Below are 15,356 nucleotides of genomic sequence, written 5' to 3'. Positions count from 1 at the left end.
GCTTAAGTTTCTCTGCCTATCCCTGCAGGTGGACTTTTTATTTCCCCTGGTCTTGACAGGACCACGGGCCTGATATTCTCAAATGTAGTGTTTTCCCCTAAGCTCCTTAACTTTACCTTCTGTCCTTAGTCTATATCTGTCACAGCAAATGATTAACATAATTCAGGAATGAGCTCTAAACTACAGACTTCTCCAAAGGGATCATCAGCCCCAGGTGGTTCTATAATACTGGAGAGTCCTAGACTTCCTGAAAGCTGATATAATGTGATTGCTCCCTGTCTCGTCAGGCTGCATCAACAAACCAGACACTTCTAATTAATTTCCCACCCCCACTCACCTTTCACCACCTCCTCCCCACCCCCACCCCACCCCACCCATCCCAAATTGCCTGAATCCTCTCCTGGCCTTATACCAGCATTCCAGCCTCCTTGGGCCCTGATGTCTTATTATCTGCTGAGAAGCAGTTACTGAAAAGAGTATGTATAGTACAATCAAGTTAAGCTTATTTATCCCTGACTAGCTCACAAATAAATGAGACTATGCTTATTTTATTCGGCCTTGACAATTACTGGGGCGGAACCCCTGATCTACTCTTCTAACTGCTTATCTGGCTACCTCTCCAGCAGTGTACCCCAGATACTTGCTGTTTCTCCTGACCATGTGTTCATCTTCCGTCCCTCCTCATGGCAGCTTCCTCCTCTCTTCCTTTCTTGCTCTTCCTCCTCCTCTACTCTCTCCTCCAATCATGTCACTTCAAACCCATCTACCCTTAATCCCCATAGTAACTGGCTATTGCCAATTTTATTTAACCAATAGTTTTAATCAAGGAACAAGGTTTGAACAACAAAAGCTTGTAAATGTGAGAAGCCACTAGTAGGCCTAGACCTTCAGGTATAGAGTTTAGCATTATAATACATAGCAACAGACCAAACCTCAACAAGCATGTTATTCCTTATCCTCAGCACAGGCTGGAAGGGTACATCCAAAGGAGACCAGTTCCCCTCTACCAGGAGTCACTTTTCTGACATAAATGACATATGGCTACCTAGAGCACCCCTTGACATACCAAAGGCCATGTTGACCTCTAGACTCCCTTAGTATCTATCACAAGTACCAGCCACATGAACAAACAACAAACAAAACAAAACTTAAGAGAGCTCCTCAAGATAAAGGCTGGGATATTACTTCATAATTACCAAAATTTACCTGGAGAACACAGGTGTTTGTTTTTCTGTCTTGATATTTCATTCATCTTAGTGCTCCTTTTAAATGTCAGTATCTACCCCTTGTAATTATCCCATCCCAGGCTAATCAAATCAAATCAAAACAAACAACAAATAAACCTAATAATTATTACTGCTAAAGTAGACAAAGACCTTAAAATTTTAGAATGCTCTATTAGGACTCTAAAAGAGGTATTTGACTCTCTAGCTAAGATGGTCCTCCCAGAATAGAAGGGGGTTGGGTTGAACCCACTCTTCTTTAGACAAGGAGGACTCTGTACAGTCTTGGGAGAAACATACAATTTTTTTATTAGTTATTTACATGTCATATGGTTTCTCCTTTCCCAGTTTCCCCTCCAAAAAAACAAACAAACAAACAAAAACAAGAACGAACCCCTGTTGTCTCCCCCCTCTCCATGCTTGCCACCCTACCCTCTCCCACTTATTGGCCCTGGCATTCCCCTACACTGGGGCAACATATAATTTTAAGCTAACAAATTTGCTACAATTAGACAGACTCTGAGAGAAAACAGGACCATCAGCAAACCGGGGCTGTTTTGAATCCTGGTTGAACTAGTCCCCTTGGGTAACTAGAATTTGTTAGAAATCACAGTCCTCAGGACCAGATACCAATACTCACATAAGTGACATATAGAAGATGAATGCTAGCTCAGACTACTAGGATGTCCAAGACAAGGCAGGGAATAACGTGAGAAGTATGTTTTCGCCTGAGGTCAGCCTGATACTCTGGTGTGTTTCGTTCTTAAAGGAACTTCTGCTGCCAGGTTTTATTCTGCTTTTGTAACCACAAGGCTTTCTGATCCCCTCTCTGATCAAACAGAAACACCATGGTGACACAACCATGCCCTATTCTTATTAAAAGTTCATATCTGTAATCCTTGCTAACAGTCATCACAGTCAACAGAAGGTACCAAATGTATATGATTTTTAACTTTATAACCCACCTCTGCCCTCTCAGCTTAGGCTTCCTCTAGACTTGTAATTACAAGAGTGCATGCCCCCAGACAGGTCTGTGTGGCTCAATTAAAAACTTCAAATTCATAAAGAGTTCTACCTGATCTCCCCGTCTCTTGAATGAAAACAGCCACACTACAACACTGGGAAGGGTGCAGGCTGCTAGAAGCTCGTATTTCAGGAATTTAGGGCAGAGGCCAATGGCTACTAAGGAGGACACAAGTACAAAATGGAGTTTCCTCAGTCATCACACAGGTGAGGTTTCTACAACAGAGGATTCAGTGCCATATTTCCAAATTTAATGTTTCAGCCACCTCGTTAAACTCAAATGTTATTTAATTCCGGTATGCTGCTTTCCTCTTGCAAAATGGAATGTTGATAGCATTTACCTCATGTCTGTTGGAATATATATATAGGGAAGATTCCAAACATGTTTGGAATAGTTATATCATAGGCTACTTTAACATCTCTAAGAAATGTTTCCATTAAACGAAGCATGACTGCAATGAAGAGTTTTAAGTATTATATAAGACTGTTCAAGTCCTGATTTTTATAATTAAAATGTCTGTTGTAAGAAAGATAATTTAGAATTCTGTGATATTGGTATCTGCAAATAATTTTCCTCTTTTGGTTACCATGGCCAGCACCCCAGGCTTTGAGAACACCTGAATTTCATTATACTCTTTGGTTTACAGAAATGTTAACATTCCAACAGTAGTACAGAAGACTAAAAATTATACAGAAAACAGAAATGAATTTATACCAAAAAAAGAGAACATTATCAGGAATAGCTTCCCTTATCTGAAAGTTGATTTGCAAATTAAACATAGCTCTTTCTCTAGACTCTCCACTATTTACTTGTAAAGTAATCCTAATTTGTTATTCTAACTTCCAGAGACATCCTTCCTTTACCTATTAGTATGCTAATAAGAAAACTCCAGAGACCACTAGAGTCTCTGCCCTTTGTCTCTGCCCTTCAGGGCATTACCACAAGAACAAAGATCTTTTCCAAGCTTGGGAATTTCACACACACACAAACACACCATTTAATACCACCCCAGCCCCCAGAACCACTCCCTTCCCCTTAGAAGATGGGGAAACTGATTTTCTGTGAGGTGTGTACTCTCAACTCCAAAACTGAACTTGAATAAAACTGTCTCTTCTATCTTGTACTGTCTTGTTCAGGTGGAGAGAGGCTGTTGTAGTTGTTGTAAGATCCTAATAAACAGGAACATCTCAGAAAAACACCAGGAGGCCAGGAATTTCCTTAATAAGATAAGCTCAGGAACTTTGGGAAGATAGTGGAACTCTCCGGAAGGGAAAGGATAATTAACATTCCTCAGATCACAGGGTGAGAACCAACCTTCCGGTGGGGCCACATTCTTCAGGGTGGACCTTTGCCCATCTTCAGACAAAGGAAATCCTTGCCACCTTATTCCCTGAAGACCAATCAGTTTAAAAAGTCACTCTGTTCTACCAGTCACATTATGTTTAATGACTGCTGCCCTTAAAATTGTATAAAAGCTCACTGAACAAGCTGTGCGGGGTTGCATCCTTTCCTTAGTGTCTGGGATGCCCAGTGCACTGGACGAAAAATCCTCTTGCTTCTTCTGCATTGATCAGGCTCCACACGGTTCACTCAGGGGGTCTTGGTAAGCTAAGGCTCAACAGGGTCTTACAGGACATCCAGGAACCAGTAAAAGAACCTTCTATTACTTTCCTATCAATACAGCATTTCTACATTCCCTAGATCAGCTCTCCTCTCTACAAAGTTTCTTACCACCAAATTACTGAAATTTCTCAGGTTTGAGTTCAAAAACACTGGGATGGATTGCTGGGATGAGGTTATTATAAGAGTTATTAACATTGTGGACAGATATAGACAACAGCATGGCATGGGGTATTAAGGAGAGTTCCAGCCCTGGAACCATAGATGGAGAGAATGATGGGGCTCTGAACAGAGGAAAATCAAGACCCACAGGCAGAAGTAAGGGGAGTCTCATATTTTTTGAGGGCAGGAGCTGTTCCATTTCTAAGGCAGTGTAAAGAGACAGAACACAGAAAGAGGCCAGAGTCTGACCTTCAACAGATGGGTCTGTGTTTATTGGCACACACAGTGAGGTACAGCCTCTCTTCCTTAGGAAATTGAAGGGTCTACCGGGGGGTGGGGGAGTGGGAGGGGGTTGGGAAGCTGGCTGTTACCCTGTGGAGAGGCAAAGTGAGGAGCTTGGGAATGAAGAAATTGTTGCATCTGGGGGTAGAGGGAGTGGGGACTCTCCTTCCTGAAATTGTTCGCCCAAGATGAGCCAGTGTCTTGGACAACTGGCTGGCTCAGCAGACATTCCTTTCTATGCTGGCCCACAAGACTGAGCAAGGTCATCTTTAATCTCATTGTAATCCTGTTTATAACTCTCTCCAGCGTGGTTACACAGTGTTACCATCTAAGGTTCTTGATAGCGTTTGTCTTCACTCTGCCAGTTAAAGAATTAAAAAGCCTTTAAGTATGAAAGGTGGCAGTGGAGAAATCCCTTAACATCACAAACAGGAGTAGACAAAAATCAGCAGTTGAAGAAAGGCTTTTTTGGGGGGGTGAAGAAACATGCGTGCAGCAGAGTCACACACACACATGTGTACACACACATACACACACACACACACACACACACACACACACACACACACACACACACACACCAACCCCTCCATAAAGCCAGGGGGAGATTTGGGAAGCCAAAATCTAGTTTCATTGCAAGGACTAGGTGTTTTAAGTCTCTGAAGCATCTTCCTCCTGTGATTTAGGATTGGTCAGTTTGAGGAAAGACAGGACAGCTGATTGACCCACAAATATTGTATAACATGTCTTGATCTGGCCTTGGATTTGTTGATCCAGTCTATCATCAGGGGACCTGAAGGTAGAAAAAGCCCACAAGGCCTTTATTTTAACCTGTCACTCTTTTGTTTCAGGTCAGGAGGGAAGGAAGAAGCCAGCCATCTTGGAAATTCACCATCTTTATTGTCTAGTCATGGTCCCTTTCTCCTGTTTATCTGCTTTCCATGGAATCTATCTATTCCCATACCTGTCAATATCACAAGCCTTCAAACAGTCTCTCTGAATTTTAGGCAAGAATCAGGGAAGTGGGTAGAAAGCAGGACATGTGGCCAACAATATCCTTTTTGATATTCTAACTTTCTCCATAAGAGATCCTGGTTCCTAGAAGAATATTTTGTTGCAGACAAAGTCTCAGTAGAGTGTTGGTGGTCACTGCATGTGTTGTGGATCTAACATAACAGTCTTATAATTCTAACTTATAGCCAAGGCCAGTCACAGTTAAAGCCTGTAATTTGTGATCTCACCTATGTGAAGTAATTTGCATAATTGATAGAAGAATAGGTCTTGATGAGATTTGAGTTATTATTCTAATCCAAAGAGTTTTAGTGGATTATTGAGGGGCGAGAACTTAATAGAGTATGAAGAATTAATGACCTAAAAGCCTCAGATATGCTGAGAAACTCTGGATAGGAAAGTTGACCTGAATGAGAACATTCATGAGCTGTCAGGATCCAGGACTCTCTTGATAAAAGAGTTCAAAGGATGCTATGGCTTCCTACACTAAGGAATCCCCCATGCAGAAGAACATTAGACACTCCTGATAAAAGCAACATACTAACCACTATGGGTATTTACCACTTTGACACAGCAGAAGAACTGACCTGCGGATGGGATCTTCCATCCTAAAGTTCCCTGCTTTCGGCGCCATGGTTGTCATGGCTGTGAGTCACTTCAGATATTCTGGTGGTTATTGTTTAGTTTTGCTTTGTTTTAATTGAAGCTTTATCATGAAATCTGGGGCCAGGGTTTCACTATAGCTTGTCAGGGGGTACAAATAGGAACAGGGCTTGGGCTTCTTTTAAAATTTCCCTCTCAGGCTCCTCTACTCTTGCCTATCTTCTATTTAGCAATGCGAACTTAACTTGATCCTGACCCTGGGTTTGATGTTGTTGTCATTGTTGTTGCTGTGTGTGCTGGGGTCACACACAGAAGCCAGAGCCTCCCAGACACCTATACCACTGGTCCTTAATCTTTTTTAATAAGAATAATTTTCTATGCTTTTAGAAATACAACATTGCTGTGTTTTATTGTACTTTAATGAGATATAGTGTGGTCACACAGTTTACTTTTGCAGTCATTTTTGGCTCTCTGTGACACTAATTGGGTGTCTTCCAGAACATGTAAGTCCATTTATGCTGCCTGGTGTCTTAAAACACTATAGTTCCCAAGTAGCTATTAAAATTCACTTCAGAGTCTGCTTCTGTTTATATTAAAGATACTTTAGGATTTAATTTTTTCAACAAATTAGAGGATCCTTTTGTTATAAAATTTGCCAATTGAAAATGACTTGATAAACTTTTTTAAAACACAAAACATTGAACGTATATGAATCATAGCATTCTTTCTAGAGTCAAGGGGAAACTCACAGGGCACTACAGATGGCCATTCTTAAGGACATAAATGTGGTGTCAGTGGAGGAATTAAAATGGAAAAGAGCATTGTAAGCAGCTACAAATAGGTGCTTCTCACTATCTTTTGATAATTGAATGGAAACAAAGACATGACCACTCCTAGGTATTGCTGAAGACAAGGGGCTTATTGTAGATATAAGGGAGAGTTCATCTAGAGGCATATGGATATGGCAAGACTGAACCTGGTCCTGAAAGGAGGTGGGGAGAGGCAAGAGAGGAAGAAGAAAGAGAAGAGGAAAGAGCGCAAGTAGACCAAGAGAGGAGCTGAGGCCCAAGAGAACAAGAAAGGTCACTTAACCAGTAGGTGAAAGAGATGCTTAGAGGAGGTGAAGAAGCTAGCTCTAGAATTTGGAGTCAAACATGGGGTACGATAGAAGAAACAACTGATACATACATAACTTAGGGGACTTAAATCAGCACTTGGTTTGGTTAGGAGAGAGGTGGAGCCACTTGGGAGGAAGCTTATATATGCCCCTCCCAAAATCTGTTCCAAAACTGCCTTCAATATGCCAGTCCCTGGTGTTTCTTTGGAACTGGAAAAAAAAAATAGAGTGTCTTTCCTCTTTATTTTGATACAGTACAGTATTTCTGGAGTAGCCTCAGCATCTGAGTATTGAAGTCACATACCATTTGGGGTTGAATCTTGCTTTCACTGTGTTATGTACATATAACAGAAACTGACAAAGTATGTTAGTTGGCTAATTATGCCAACTTGAGTGGCAGGAAGGCTTTCCCTGCCATGCTCACGGGCTCCCTGTAAGCTCTTTCCCCAGAGATGGGCTGGCATAGCACCTACACTTCCCTACTGGCCTTAGCTGCCAATCCCAACCCTGAGGAAGAATAGCTAGGACCTGTACTACAGAAAAGAAAAAAAAAACTCCACCAATTCCTGAGTTTGCCCTAAGATCAGACCACATATTTCCTCCCATCCCAGGCCACCCTGGAAAGCTCTGTCCCATCTCCCCCTCATGAAACCCTATATCAACCCTGTGTTTTGCCCCGTTCTCTGCTGCTTCTCTGCTTCTCATCCTAGCAGAGGCAGTCACCCTCCTGAGTTTTCCCTTCGTGATAAATCCCTTGGGTGAGGTTTGTTGTGCAGTGTGACTTTGTGGTATTCATTGACTCTGGACTGACAAGGCATCTTTCCATCCCAGATGTAACCCTTTCAGTGTCCTTTTCAGCATTGTGTCACATGGTTTCATACTTGAGCAGACACCAAACTAGGTAACACAACGCAAATTTTATTTAAAATACACATGTATTCTTAGAAACAGACTGAAATTTGTATTCTAACTTTGTGTTATTTAAATAGATGGCAGCAGGTAGACAGGTGCACGCCATTGGCAATTTTGTCTTCAGAGAAAACACTTTAGTAGTGCTTTAGCTGTTAGAAGATACAGCTCTTGATATCCGTACCTACAGGTCAGTGTATGTCTCTTGGATTCACTACAAGACATATAACAGGAGAATATTGGAGTGCTGCCTGCAGCCAGCACCAGAATTCTCACCTTTGGTAGAAAACATTATAAGAGATCATCTAACTACAGAACTGCAGGAAAGATGAGATGTAGTTCCAATATTCCTAAGGGGGCTTCTTACTTGTCAATATTTCTCATGAAGAACCTACCAGTCATTCTAAGGGTTGACTGGATCTCCCTCTTGATTCGGTGCCTATTTCTGGTTTCATCTACTTACTGCAGTATTTCTTTTAAAAGGTATAGTTATTGTGAGATGGAATGCTTATTTTATCTTGTTTACATTGTGATAAAGAATAAAGACAGCTTTCCCCACTCACTATACAAATACAACTGACTGATAGTTTCTAAAGGACACATGTCAGATTTCCTTGGGGTCACAGCTTTTGATTTAGTGTCTGGTGTACACAGTGAGCTCAGCCTTTGGTTTAGTGCCTGGTGAACACAAGTGCTTAAGGTTCATTGGTAAGCTGAATAAATGTACCTGATTGGCAACCTTGCATTATAGTTAAATTCTATTTGGCCACATTAAGAACTACGGGATGTAGTGATGATTTTTTTTTTGTCCTCCAAGACTTTCTAGTGCTAGGATAAAATTTTTTCTTCTGGGCCCTAACAGGAATCTCAGCATCATTTTATCGTGATAACTTTCTTTTGAATTTATTAAAAAGTCTGTAGCAAAGTGTGAAATATGAGAAGAAAACTATAAGGTTAATACGTATGTAAATCGTATTAACCGAAATGTTAGGTCAAAGAATGCTGTTAATTAAAGCAGTTGAATCCAGCTTCTCTAGTAACACTCTGTGCAGCTTGGTAGGTTGCTTAGCAACTCTGCAACGCTTCCTCATCCGCCCGGATCTTGAGTCCCGCCCCCAGTTCCGCCGCCACGTCCGGCTTTGACTCGGTCCCTACTTCCGCCGTAACCAGCCAGTGGGGACCTAGCGGCCACTCTCTTTGACCTCCATTATATTGCCTGACTAAAAATGTGTCGATAAACAATCAAAAGTAGAAACATATTCTTTAACTACCCTTTACGCCTCACCTCCTGGATATATACACACTCAGGCTGAAATTCCTAACTGTTGGCTAGCGGCCTTCTGTAACCTGTGAGATCGGCACAATTTTCAGGCGCTGTGTGGATAGCCGCGCCAGAGGGCGACGTGGGCCGCGAAGGCCCCCGCTGCCGGCCCTCAAGGAAGCGCGGCGGGCGGCTGGGCGCGGTGTGTGTCAGGCACTTCCACCATGTAAGTATCCGTCCCTGTGTCCTGGCCTTAACTCCGTGGCCGGACCCGACCGTAACGCCTTCTTGTTTTCTCCCGCAGGTCGAAGGTGTCCTTTAAAATTACGTTGACGTCGGACCCGCGGCTGCCGTACAAAGTGTGAGTGACAGGCTGGGCTGGGGCTTGTCGGGCCTGGCGGGACACAAGGGGACAGGAGGGGTGCAGCATTTCTGCTGAAAGCCAGCACCCCCTCGCAACGCGCTGGCTGGACAGGTGCAACGGGAAGAACAGTGGACAAGGATGGAACCCTTTTACTCGATTTTAAGGTCTTTGCTTGGACCAGCTGTTACCGGGAAGTTAGGGAGGACTCCCTAAGTCTGGACTTTTGACAGGTCCGACTGTTAAGTTCAGGTTTTTGTTTTTTTGATTTGTGTGTGTAGACTCAACAACTGGGTGCCTATGTGCTGAACCCCAAGTCACACACACTTGGATCTTCATAAAAAGTACTTAGCGGGATTGGGAAATGTGGGTGTAGGGCCTTGTGTCCTTCTTGGGCCCTTCCTTATGCTTCAGCAGTTTAGTTGATGGTTAATACGGTTTACCCATCTCGATCTTATTATGATTCTTAAGTAAACCCCTTGAGTTACTGCAGCTGGAAGACCTATGCTAACTGGCAAAAGACCAGGATTTCCATCGATCGTATTCATGACTCGTTTGGTGGCATCAAGGCCTAGCTAACCGAGCTGATAGCAGCTGTCTTCGTTTTCTGTAACTTCCCACCTGTGATTAATTTGGCTTCGTGGCCTGTGGTTCCCTTATCTTTCCATCTCTGACGTGGTCTTCATATCCCTCACCTCTCCGGTAAAGGGCTCATTCTTTAAACTGTTGATTTCAGATGGCCGTGTTTTCTTCCTCTAGACGACTTGTTGCAGTGTGTCTTCTACAATAACTCTTTTAATCATTAAAAGCTTTCTGTCACTTTTGCCTCCCTAGTGCCATGCCCACTTATGTCTTGTGCAGATGAAAGTCTATGGTCCTTGCGAGCATCCAGGAATCTCATAGCCACCCCTCTTGCTTGGAGTTATTTTGCTTGGTGAAACACCAAATTTGTGTTCTCTGCACTTAACTCTGTTCCTGAAGAAAATTACAATAGCACTGACGAGTTTTATGAAAAACCCTCATGACTGGCAATCTACTGTGCTCCCCCAAATTTTTTCATTTTCCTATCCTCAGAAAGTATTTTTGTTTAATTTCAAAATTTCCACAACTCCTTTTCCCACCATTCAAAAGAAGTCAAAGGCAATTTCTGTCATTTTCATGAAAGGCCCATAACCATCTCCCACACCTTTACCATAGAGCACATAATTACTGTTGGGAAAGCCCCTTTGTACAGGCCACCTGTTTGTTCTGCTCAGGATTAAGGTAAGTGAAGTCAAGGCACGATTCTCTGGTTGCTGGTGTGTGTGAACGACAGTAGGACAGTGCCAGTATCAGTTTCCTGGAGCATTGACCATGCCAGTGAATACGCTGCAGCCAAGTGAGCTTTGTTCACTGTTCAGTGCTGTCTATTTGTAATGCACATGTAGCTATATGCACATGTGTGTGTAGTCTGTTGATTTTCTGCTCCAGTACTTGAAAAGTACTACCAAAACCTTTGTATTTAAACAAACGACTATTAAAATTTTCTCTTTATTCTCTGTCCCAGTACCCCCAAAAAGGAAATGAAAGAAAGGAAAACAAGATATCTACTTAAGTTATTAAGTAACATTTGGAAGGAAAAATGCTAGCACAAAAAATTCATTTGCATTTCTGAAAGTCAGTACTATATGGTGTGACTATTGAAGAGGAATCCAGTCTTAGCCCTACAAATGTTCTATGACAGTAGTTAATATTAAGACATTGATGGATTATGTGATGACAAATAAAAAAGCTAAGTTTTTGGTTTTTCTCTGCTTGAGAGGTGTCTGGTTTTTGTACTTAATTAATGCCTTCTTTAACATTTTTGTTTTAAAAATTTAGATGAGAGGCAATAAAATAGACTGAGGCTGTGGAGAAGTTGACCTTGCTGACAGCCATCTCCCCCTGGGCACACTGGCACACCCTATAATCCCAGCATTTGTGAGGCAAAGGAAAGCTAATTCTCTGGGTTGGAGGCTAGCTTCTTCTTAAAGACACCCTGTCTTTAAGAAGAGAGAAAATTCATCTAAGTGTCTGCCCATGGTCTGCATTTTACCAGGCTGGGGGAGCAATGGCTTGGTTGCTTCTTAAGAGCACAGCTACTTTTGCAAAGGACTCAGGTTCAATTCCTAGCCACATGATGGCTCACAACTGGCAGTGACTCCAGTTCCAAAGGATCTGGCGCCCTTTTCTGGCCTCTGTCAGCTCCTTTATACAAGTGTACACACATAGAGTCAGGCACATACACATAACATACAATAAACCTTAAACACATGGAAACATGAAAAAAAAGAGAAGGCAGAGCTCTGCCTGCAGAGTGTTGGCTTTCCCGCGGAGCTGTGGTTCCATGGTTCCTCCTCTGGCCTCTGCTTCTCTAGCATTTAGTTTCCAGTGTCAGTGCACGGAACGCTGCCTTGACACAGACACCCTTCACCGCCCACACAAGCGTTCCCATCTGCTGTGCAGTGAACTGTGTTAAACTCTTCTTGTTGCAGTCTCAGTGTTCCTGAAAGTACACCGTTCACAGCCGTGCTAAAGTTTGCAGCAGAAGAAGTAAGTGTGGGTTCTCACAGTGCCTTGTGGGTGCATTTGGCATGTTTCTGGCTTTTGTCTCCTGTGTATCTGCATGTGCTGTGCCCTTCCCCTCCTCATTTTCCTGTGTTCATTACTGGGCTCATGCTAAAGGAGTCACAAGCCCAGAAGTTAATCTATCTTCTAGTTAGAAAACAACAAGTTGGATAAGTTGACAAATCTGTTTAAAGCAGCAGATGAAAAGTGTAGAGTTTTTTTGGTAGTGAATGTACCAGGTTTATTTTTGTAAGAGCTAATTATTATATCCACTTGAATTGGGTATACTAAGTATGTATGTGTACTTTTGATAAAAATTTGTTTTTTTGGGTTTTTTTGTTTGTTTGTTTGTTTGTTTGTTTTTCAAGACAGGGTTTCTCTCTGTAGCTCTGGCTGTCTTGGAACTCACTTTATAGACCAGGCTGGCCTCGAAACTCAGAAATCCGCCTGCCTCTGCCTCCCAAGTGCTGGGATTAAAGGCGAGCGCCACCACCGCCCAGCTAAATGTCTAGTTTTTTAAAAACATGTTGGTATTTTCTGTTTTTAAGAAATGATTTTCTATCTGGAATTATCAGAATTGTTTATGAAGCGTCTCTAGGCACAGCACTCAGAAGTGTAGGGTGATCTGGGCCAGTGGCACCAGAGTTTGATTTGGGAGCCTTAAACTTTCTGATTTAGTGGCATTGCTAGTCTCCTGCATGGCATACAGCAAATCCCTTGGTTCTTTTATTGCCCCTCCACCCCAGCCCCTGTGCTGTGTGCATACCCAGGCTGTGTCTACCCCAAGCTCTACCACTGCTCTGTGCTCTGGTAACCTGCTCCTCTGCTAGCGTCGCTTCTGCGGCGGGCTCTTAGATTAGAGACTAAGTGATAATAGGGGCTGCAGCCTTACTCTGTCCTTCATGTTTCCTTGTGAGTATATTGACATGTTTTTTTCCTTTCTCCCTTTTAGTTTAAAGTTCCTGCAGCTACAAGTGCAATTATTACTAATGGTAAGAATTCACCTTAAACTTTAAGCACATTGTGAGTTGAATCCCCAAGTCCCCTAGTGTATTCTGGATTTCTTACTTCTTCTGCGTGTTGTCACATTGAAGAGTGGCCAACTTTCTGGAAAGTTAAAGATTTTTCAGTGGAAATGTTTAGAACATGAACAAAATGACCTGTGGCCTCCCTCACCTTGGAACTTGTCTGCTACCCCACAGCAGAAGTGACTACAGATAGTGTTTGTTTCTCCAGCAAGAAATGACACTGTTTATTACAGTAGTAGAATGGGATTAAAACCCCTGTCTTCTACAGAGAGTTGAGTCATTGCACCGAGGAGTTTATTGCCGGTGCTTGACTGAAGGAAGCAGAGGCCCCTGGTCCTCAGGTGCCTCAGCTGCAGGGAGTAGCCTCTGAAGGCCCAAGCCCCGACAGCTTCAGGCCACAAAAGGCACTTTTAGCAAGTCACTTTCCACACGCCCAAACTTCTTATCTCATAAAAGGATTGTCTTAAAAGACCCATCACCTAAGCAGCTCTCAGTCATACTAGACTTCTTGGTTTGCCAGGCATGTCTCCAGCCTAAGTTATGAAAAGCTCTGAGAATCCTTTAAAAGAGTAACCTCCAAAACCTCAGGTAACAATCAGTGGCATTCCTGCTGGGTACAGCGGCTCTGCAAACATTCTGCTGTATCCTTTGTCTCCTGTGGTGCTTATGAGCACACACTCAGGGGAGGTGTCTTCAGACAGGTGACTCACCTAAGAGATTGTTGTCTGGGTTCTGGTAATGAAGTTGTTCGGCCTTTGCCTATGCCCATAGCTGCAATATTCTGGCAAATCTCATTACTGTTAAATTGTTTTAGCTTTAGAAATAGCTTACATGATTTATAATTTATTTTTCAGATGGAATAGGAATAAATCCTGCACAGACTGCTGGTAAGTGTCTGCTTGTGTGCCCATCGAAACAGAATATTTTATTCATTTCAACTAGATAGGATTTTTCAGAAGACAGAGCTGTGTAAAGCTTATGTGGCAGTCTCCTTGTAACTCACTGATAATTTCATTTATATATGCTAATGTTCTATGGTTTTCACTACAAGTAAATGCAAGCCTGATTATAATGGTTTAGGAATTGAAAATGTTTAATGCATATAACAAAGAAGTCTGAAGGTAAGACTATGTTGCCGGGTACTGACTGCCCCTCCTCTTAAAGTGATTTTGAGGTAGTCAGTGAATTGCTTCAGGTCTGGATATTTCCTGGTTAGCATCCAGAAAGTGCCAGCAAGAGTGTTAGCCGCCATTCCTTTAAATAGCTACAGCCACGGACATCTCAAAGGCATTATCGTAGATGAGCCACATGAACATAGCTCAGCATGAAATGCTGGTGCCCTGGCCCACTGGTGGGGTAACTGCCTAACATTAGTAAAGGTGCTCTTAAACTGTGGGAAGACTGCAGTTCTCCAGATGCCTTCTTTGGGCTGCTGTTCTAACTAATACTTTGAAGCTGTGCTATTTAATATAATGTAGCCTTATTCTTGAATAATACTAGGCTTCTAAACAATTGTATTTGGAAGATTTTGATTTATAAAAATTATAGGCCACAAAAAATCAAAGATCTAGCCAATGAAGAATGATATACAATTGCAGATTTTTGTTACCTCCATCAATCATCTTAAGTTTATACTTTAAATTGAAAGTTTTATTTGTGGAAAATTGTAAGGCACTGTATTACTAATCAGGTATGATTTGGAAGTAGATGGTTTTTTTTTTTTTTTTGATTCTAGAAGTTTTTGTTAGCTTATATTAATTTGAATTCTTGCTTACTCTCACGTTACCCTTTAAGTCACTTTCTAAACTGAGTTATGTGCATCATTGAGCTTGTTTATAATTGTGGGGAGCCGCAGCTGCCACCCTATATACATATATTTTGAACACCTGGTTTCCGGCCAGAGCAGAGAGCATTGATAATCAAGCCATTAGTTGGAGAACCTGAGTGCCTCCAGTTTGTGATGCAAGCTGGTATGAATTTCCCGCAGCCTATTATACTTTGCCATGTAGCTGGTGCTGATTGGGACCAGGGAAAGTATTTAACCCATAAGGGCTGGGGGCTGAGAGAATTCGGAGTATAGAGTAAGTATGAGAAGGAGAGGGTAAGTATGTGGAGATAGGAGTAAGTATGTAGAATTAGGGCTGATGATGGGTTAGAGGTAAGATGTAG

The 15,356-nt window shown here is 42.3% G+C and overlaps 1 protein-coding gene across 1 annotated transcript in view; it reads left to right on the top strand.

Annotated features, from left to right (window-relative positions):
* Positions 1-9,127: 9,127 nt before the first annotated feature.
* Ufm1 (ubiquitin fold modifier 1) overlaps positions 9,128-15,356 on the top strand; it is an 8,782-nt gene continuing 2,553 nt past the window's right edge. Inside the window, exons 1-5 of the mRNA XM_031373816.1 lie at positions 9,128-9,438; positions 9,517-9,573; positions 12,087-12,144; positions 13,112-13,151; positions 14,042-14,074. Coding sequence (XP_031229676.1) covers positions 9,437-9,438; positions 9,517-9,573; positions 12,087-12,144; positions 13,112-13,151; positions 14,042-14,074 — 190 coding nt within the window. The 5' untranslated portion in view covers positions 9,128-9,436. The remainder of the gene's footprint in view (positions 9,439-9,516; positions 9,574-12,086; positions 12,145-13,111; positions 13,152-14,041; positions 14,075-15,356) is intronic.

Source organism: Mastomys coucha, unplaced genomic scaffold (assembly GCF_008632895.1).
Source record: "Mastomys coucha isolate ucsf_1 unplaced genomic scaffold, UCSF_Mcou_1 pScaffold16, whole genome shotgun sequence".
NCBI lineage: Eukaryota > Metazoa > Chordata > Mammalia > Rodentia > Muridae > Mastomys > Mastomys coucha.
This window is presented reverse-complemented; position numbering and strand designations above follow the sequence as displayed.